Source organism: Drepanopeziza brunnea (genome assembly GCF_022702325.1).
Source record: "Drepanopeziza brunnea f. sp. 'multigermtubi' strain 214-2 chromosome Unknown ctg15, whole genome shotgun sequence".
Lineage (NCBI taxonomy): Eukaryota > Fungi > Ascomycota > Leotiomycetes > Helotiales > Drepanopezizaceae > Drepanopeziza > Drepanopeziza brunnea.
Window position 1 is genome coordinate 143,019 of NW_027094078.1, and position 7,416 is coordinate 150,434.

The 7,416-nt window shown below is 48.3% G+C and overlaps 2 protein-coding genes across 2 annotated transcripts; one reads left to right on the top strand and one right to left on the bottom strand.

Moving 5' to 3' along the window:
• L3040_008137 (uncharacterized protein) lies at positions 1 to 1,435 on the bottom strand (the record flags this gene model as incomplete). Its single annotated transcript, XM_066157368.1, has 5 exons — positions 1 to 259; positions 366 to 690; positions 789 to 947; positions 1,079 to 1,178; positions 1,322 to 1,435. The coding sequence occupies 5 exons, from the start codon at positions 1,433 to 1,435 to the stop codon at positions 1 to 3; spliced, it is 957 nt and encodes a 318-aa protein (XP_066010460.1).
• A 619-nt stretch (positions 1,436 to 2,054) lies between these two features.
• On the top strand, positions 2,055 to 2,823 carry L3040_008138 (uncharacterized protein; the record flags this gene model as incomplete). The annotated part of the gene is made up of 2 exons (XM_007290987.1): positions 2,055 to 2,324; positions 2,407 to 2,823. 2 exons carry the CDS (start codon positions 2,055 to 2,057, stop codon positions 2,821 to 2,823), a joined length of 687 nt encoding a protein of 228 aa, XP_007291049.1.
• Between the last annotated feature and the right edge of the window lie 4,593 nt (positions 2,824 to 7,416).

The window sequence follows — 7,416 nt, forward strand, 5'->3', positions numbered from 1 at the left end:
TCACTCGACAGCTAGCCCGGCCTTCTCCTTCGGGTCATACATCCGGAACTGCACGAAGATGATCGCATCCTCGGCCATCGTGCCCAGGCTGCCAATTAGCCATGGTAGGTTGGTCCAGATGTAGTCCTTCTCAAGCGAGTGCGCGAGGATAGAGATGCCGTAGGTGAAATTACCCATGAGCGAGAGGAGGAAGAAGAGGAGGGCGAGGCCTTCGCAGGATTTTTCACGGTAGTTTTTGACGATTTGGGGGATGCGGGCGCTGGTGTTGCTGTTAATACATTTTCTTGCGGAAGGGCGAGTTCGAAAAGTCAAGTGTTGGAGGAGGCATTTAGGACGAGGGTGGAGAGAAAGGAGGGAAGACAAACCCAAGATAGCACACCGCACTTATATATCCCAAAATCTTTGCTCCTAGTGCCGTCGTCTGAGCATCAACATCGTCCCCAGCACTAGGCGTGTTTATCGGCGCCCACACACCAGCCTGCCACGCGATGGCCCAACCGGCGGTCCCCACAAAGATGACGCCGACAATGCTAAGCAGGTTCTTGAGCCACGGCTGCATGCCAGCGTCTTCATCTCTCTCGAGGATTTTGGTCCCGGAATTGCGAGAGGTCGAGAGCGCGGAGGAGCGCCGGCGATGGGAGCCTGGGAGGCCGATTGTGTCACTGCTACGGTGGCGTTGGAGGAGGGGTTCTGCAGCATTGTGAATAAAAGTTCTCTCAACTATAGATCACGGGTTCTGGGAGTCCCGGGATCTTGAGTTGGGAATTCGAGGTAGAGGATGTACCTACCGTCTTCGGTAACAGCCGGCGCAACAGAGGGATGCCGAGCAGCATTCGACGAGTTGATGTGGTTGTAATACAGACATTGCGTGATGAGCACCACATCCGCAAAGCAGAAGTAGATGGCCAACGCAATGACCGTTGGAACCAAGTCGGCCCAAAGAGCTCCTGTTTGGATATGTAAGCACGTGACCGTGACTCGACTAGGGTTCGGATGATAGGTCGGGGAGAAGATCATCGCAGCTGAAGAAGCTTATGGTTCGATGCCGGGCTTTACCGTCGAGTAGGACATGACATACCAGATAGATTGGTGATGTCACCGATGAGCCAGACGCATAGGAAGGCGAGGGAGATGCCCTCGGCGCTGCCAGTCTTGTAGTTGAGGTAGAGCTGGGGAAGCTGTCACACCATCAGCTTGAATCACATCCCACCCTTTCTTTCTCTCCCGGTACGATGCGAGCGGAAAGTATATCCTCATATATGCCCGATGTGGATGTGGGTCAAGGATGCAGGACGGATCGAAATCCAATAGGTAGACGTACCAGCAAGAAAATCCAGGTCGCAAGACTGATGCTCCCAAACACGCCCGATAAGGCCTCCCGTACGGTGAGACTGTCCGACACGGCTCTCACGCCCATGATCCAAAAGGCTGACATCTTGTCTTTCTGAAGAATGTGGTTGTTGCCGGAGAAGAAGGTAAACATGCATACACTCACTCACTCACCTCTTGGAGGATCACGAGGTTTTTTGATTCGTCAAGCCTCGGCCTGCTCTGGTCGCGTGCAGTGTTTCCGCTTATGTCATGTCATGCTTTCGGATTCGAGAAGATGTGATTGGAGGAGACGGGCAAGGAGAGAAAATCGGAGTACCGGTACCGGTACTGGTATGCAGAGGAGATAAGAGAGATAGGAGATAAGCGAGATGAGAGATGAGAGATGAGAGATGACAGCCGATAAGCGCGCGCGGGGCTCCGTTTGAGCCGCATTTACTCGACGCAATGCATGACGCTATTGGGGTTGAGGATATACTTACATTCTCTTATTGACTACCGTATTGGCCCTCCCCTGGCTGATAAGTACAACTGTTTTTCCTCTTATCATCTATCTCATCATCCCGTCTCACCTCATCTTCCCATCTCATCTCATCTCATCTCATCTTCTCCTCCCTTCTCTCCTCTTCAATAGCCAAAGACAAAAGCCCTCCCGTACTTACCTCCGCCCGGCCCTTTCGATACCCAGTTTCTCCTCCTACTTGCACTTTCATTTCTCTTGCAGGATGCTCCAACCAAACTACCACATCCTCCTCCTCGGCGGCACCGGCCTCTGCGGCCTCATCTTCACCCGCCTCGCCCTCGACGCCGGCCACACCCTAACCCTCTACATCCGCACCCCCTCCAAGATCCCCGCCGACCTCGCCTCAAACCCAAATCTACACATCATTCAAGGCGAGTTTGGGGACGCCGAAGGCCTCAAGAAAGCCGCAGCATGTGGCGCCAAACTCTTCATCTCCTTCGCCGGCCCCACGCTGGGCGAGAAGAAAGGAACGGTATGTTATCTCCCCTCATGGAGAGTGAGTAGTGAGTGGGCGAGAGGATACTTTGCTAAGAACGAGAAAACTCCCCCTCCAGCCCATCACCCAAGCCCTCAAAACTCTCTACCCACACCTCCTCGCCGCGTCATACACGCGCATCCTCACCCTCTCCACGGCCTCCTACCCCGCGCCCGAAGACACGCGCTCCATCAAGTGGTGGATCGCCATCAACCTGTACGTGCGCGTCCTCGGGGGCGATTCGTACGACGAGATCCGCGGCATGGCGCAGGCGACGGTCGACCTCGGGGAGAGTATCAAATGGACGGTCTTCAGGGTGCCCTTGCTGAGCGGGGAGGAGGCGGGCGAGGGGGGAGATGTCGAAGCGTGTTTTGTGGGGGATAAGAAGGGGAGGGATGGCCTGTGGTTGGATCGCGGGAGGCTGGCCCGGTGGGTGCTGGGGGAGTTGGAAGAGGAGAAGTGGGTGGGGTTTTTGCCGCTGGTGTCGAACGCTTGATATGTTGGAGGAAGAGGGAAATGGGAAATGGGAAAGGGGGAAAGGGAGAAAGGATTGATACCCAACGGGAATATACTCAGTTTCATTGCAGCACGTTAAATTTTTGAAGAGAAGGGCCTGGATAGATGACGTGAAGAGAGCGAGGTTTATTGCTGGAGGATAGAAATTCGACTAGAATTGATTAGTCTGAAGAACGCCTGCCAGACTGTGTCCCTCCAACCATCAAAGCAGGTGAGTAGATCTGGAAGAAACCACCACCACCAAACCCAAATATCTCTCTCAATTTAATGCTAAAGACCTAGGAAAAAATTCAAAGTCAGGTACGCAATGCTTCGCCCGCCAACCAATCTCCACTGGGGGGAATTCCATACCCGGCATACCTAGTCAAATAGAGATAGATAACCACCTCAAGTTTTTCCCACCTTCTGCCTTGACTCTCTCTCTCTCTCTCTCTCTCTCTCTCTCACCCCCCTCTTGCGAGTGCAGACAGACAGGGCTCACAGGACTCAACTCAACCCAGCAAACGCATTTGCTTCTTACAGCAAAGAAAAGCAGATCCGGCAGATTACTTACCTACCTTACCTAGCTGTCGAGCCTTGAGCCTCTGAGCGAATAACACGCGAACTGCTTTGAACTCTCTTTCTTTTTCTTCTTCTTCTTCTTCTTCTCTATCTTCTTCTTCAGGTGTAACAAGCCCGGACGATATAGGCTTGTTTGAAGAGTTTGGGAGTTTTGGAGTGTGCAAGCTGGGATCTACTCCTGTTCTTTTTCTTCTCGGTGCTTGAATTTGTTTTTGGTGATGATTGAGTGAGGAGAAGGTGGGGAGGTGGGGAGAGGAAGGATGAGGACTAAGAAATGGGGGAATGAGGAATGAGGAGTGGCGCTTTTGTTTTGTAGGCGGGGAGATGGAGGGGTGGATGCGAGAGCTAGATAGGTACTGGCAGGTGGAGAAAGGCTGGCTAGTAGGCTGGCAGCTGTGGGATTTGCGTTTTGGTACATGTATATATATATATATGTATCTGTGTTTGTGTTTGTGCTTGTGTTTGTCTGTATGGATCAGGAGAAAGTATGAGAAGTGAAGATTGTCTGTATGAATCAGGAGAAGGTATGAGAAGTGAAGATCAGTCGGAGGGAATGAAGAGGAGGATATTATGGCTTTTATGGTTGGATAGTTGGTTGTTGGGAGGAAATATTATTTCTTTTTGAAGATGTATAATTTTTCTTGAAAGGGGGGGTTCGTTAAGAGGAAGGAAAGGAGGCCTCATACGCGTTCTTAGTGAGCTTTGCAAAGTCGAGGATGCCAAGACTTGTGCATATCCATATGCACGAAATCCAGCAAAGGCTCATACAAAATTATCACATCAAAGTCACGATATCATACACCAAATTTACTATAACAACCAAGCTATTCAGATAAACATTTGAAGATAAAATTATGAATACTATAACAACACCTCTCTTTCCCTCGATTGCCTCTATCTCCTAGTCCATACTATTATCACCTTCTTAAACACTATCCATTCTGTTACGGTCCTGACAGGTCTTGGCGTGGTTGGGGGACTAGTCAGGGGATTAGATAGCCAGGCTAGCGGCCGCCCTATGGTACAAGACCTCCCGGCCCTCCTGTTTTATAGCTCTTTCCTTCCTCGTCTTTCCTTCTCATTACCAAGCGTACGATTAGGTAGTACTACAATACCATTCTATGCCAACCGTGACACATTCCCGGAAGAATCTCTTTCCCTAGCGCCAAAAGATCTCTCGCCCTCTCCGCTTTCAAATTCACATCTTTCCGTCCGAGCTATTATAGCCTCCTTCTTTCTCTTTCGCGAACCCGACCTTTTCTTTTCTGTTAGCACGAATACTTCGTAGACTAACTAGGCTTATGCTCTTTTACAAGCCACTTGGTCACATCCTCGAGAGGAGATCTTGCGCGTTTCTTTTAGATATAGATATCTTTTTAAGAAAAGAAAAAAAAAATAGGCGGGGATTCAGACAGATTTCGAGGAAGCGCCGAGGAAACGAAATTGAGAGGAGAGAAGGTCAGTTTGAGAATAGCTTGAGACTAGCGAATATGAGCGATGACGAGCTTAGGGCGACGGTAAAGTTAAAGGAAAATGATGTTTACGATATAATGTTGGGCTGCAATCGAGATAGGATGTGCTATCAATCTGTAAAGACGTTAATCGCTAAGCCTGCTCCGCTCTTTATTGTCTTTCATATCTTCTTATGCACATGTCTTGTTGTCCTCGACTCAGTGAAGCTCTTCTTGTTGCGTAAGGTATATGTATCTGCCTTTGAATGGGTATTCTTTTTACGTAGTAAATGTGTATATAGTACCACGGTACAGGCGTAATTGCTACACCCTTGAGGGTGCCTCAAAAGTTTAGTTCCCACCATAAACTCCCTGGTTACCCTACGCTCAAGGGGTGATACTTACGCCCGGGACGTAGTATCTCCGTACATATAACGTGTGCGGTAGGAGAGCATACGTACGTCTGATGTTCTTCTGCACCGGTGGATTATTGAGCGGATATCGAATCAGCCCGCTATTTTATCCGGATAGTTGAAAGATGACGCGCACGGAAGAAATAGATTAATATCTCCGGATGAAGGGGGCAAAGCGGAGCGCTACATTCCGGTCAGATGAGGGGCTGTTATGGACTAAGGCAGCGAATAAAGTGGAAAGGGAAAAGGAAAAGTTGGTTGTTAGCCGCACCGTACTTACCGATTGCCACATGATGACTGACAGGTTTCCGTGGATGCGGGTAAAGGCTTTTCGTGCAGAGTACCTACCTACAGTACCATTCTTTCGCCCCCTGCATCGTGCGGAAAAACTTTGCGCACGGGACAATTTAGATCTTGATAGTGATTCGACGTTCGTCACTTAAGGCTTTTGCCGTTGATTATAAGCCCCCCGCCAAGAGATCCACTGGGCTGTCACCGTGTCACAGAGAAGAAGAAAAGACGAGGGGGCTTCGGATGAATTCGAATTAAGGTTGGTGGTATGTGCACCCAGGAGCCCTGCTGCTCCCATCTGAGTTTTCAGAGCTTATCACCTCCAATAAGGAATTCCTGTGCGGACGAGTTTCGGAAATTGTCTATTAGATGAAAGCTTGGCGAGCTCGGTTACAGAGTCATAAACACAACAACAGGCGAAAAGGAAAGACTAGACCTTCATTTATAAGAGAAAACTTGCAATTCAATGTGAAACGAATAAAAAGAACTTGAGTTTTTGATATCTCGAGGACGCCTTTAGATATATCGAGGGAGCTAAGGCTAATACATAATCTTGTGCACAAAAGGGGGGGGGGGGGGGGGGGGGGGGGGGGGGGGGGGGGGGGGGGGGCTTTGCAAGCTATCTTACGTAGCAAGATCATAATAAAAGCATAATACCGAAAAGCGTGGAATTGAACAATTTACTAGAAATAAAAAATGAAAGCCATATTAGTACAATCGCTTTTCTGCTTCGATTGCTCTTATTTTTAAGTCTATAAATCGTTTTTTCTTTAAGTCCGATACTTTGAGCTCTTTTTCTTGCGTTTTTTTTTTATCTTTATTATTTATTGCTTGCGTATCGAGTTCTTTAAGAGCATCTTTCTTAGTCAATAGCGATTCAACAAAGTAACCGTATCATAGGATCTGATTAAGATCAGCGCCGTCCTCGTGATTATTGCAAAGATCAAGGTACTCAAGCTCGTCAAGCTCGTCTTATATTTTAGTTTAAGATTAACTTGCGGAAATTCCAATCGTGAAGCGAATATTGTTTTTAAAATCCCCTTAGCATCAAAGCTGTGTTTATCAAGATCACGCTATTGCGACTTTTCGAAAAGGATATCAAATAAAAAAAAGAGTTGTAAACTATTATCGGCGAGGAGCGTTATCGCGTGCTTAAAAGCGCTCGTTGAAAAGGGTAGCTACGTTAAAGTTTGCGAAAAGCGAAAATACCACGGTAGAGGCCTAAGTATTACCCCTCGAGGGTGCCTTAAAAGTTTAGTTTCCACTTTAAACCCCCTGTTTTCCCTATCCTCGAGGGGTAATACTTACGCCTGCGACGTAGTATTAAGGTGTGAATAGCTTTACTAATAGCGGCGATAATAGGGTTAGGCAACTAGGCTACACTAGGCTGCAATGCAAGTAAGATTTACTGACAAATACGTAGTAACTAAGGGCGCTAGTCGCCAGTATAGCCTTGCCCTACCCCCTTTACATTTCTATGCATTAGCTTTAGCGTCCTCGGTATATCTCAAAGCGTCCTCGAGATGTCAAAACTCAAGGACTTTGGCTAGTGCAGAATTCCGATTTAAGAGGTTAAATTCAATACAGCTACTAGACGTGAACGCCGCTGGACATTACTCAGGGGTTGACTCAGGGGGGCGATGCGCCAAGAGACCAAGAATCCCCAGATTCTGATGTTTTGTGGAAACAAGTAGAAGTGGATATCTTTTGAGTTGCTATGCTCCTAACCTGGAACTGGGTATAGATTCGTGACGTAGAGTACCCCTCCGCACATCTGCTCAAAGATGCATATATAAGTGCCAGCCGCTTCCTGTAGACATGATTCTGGTCAAACTTGTCACTCGCTATCTGCCCAAG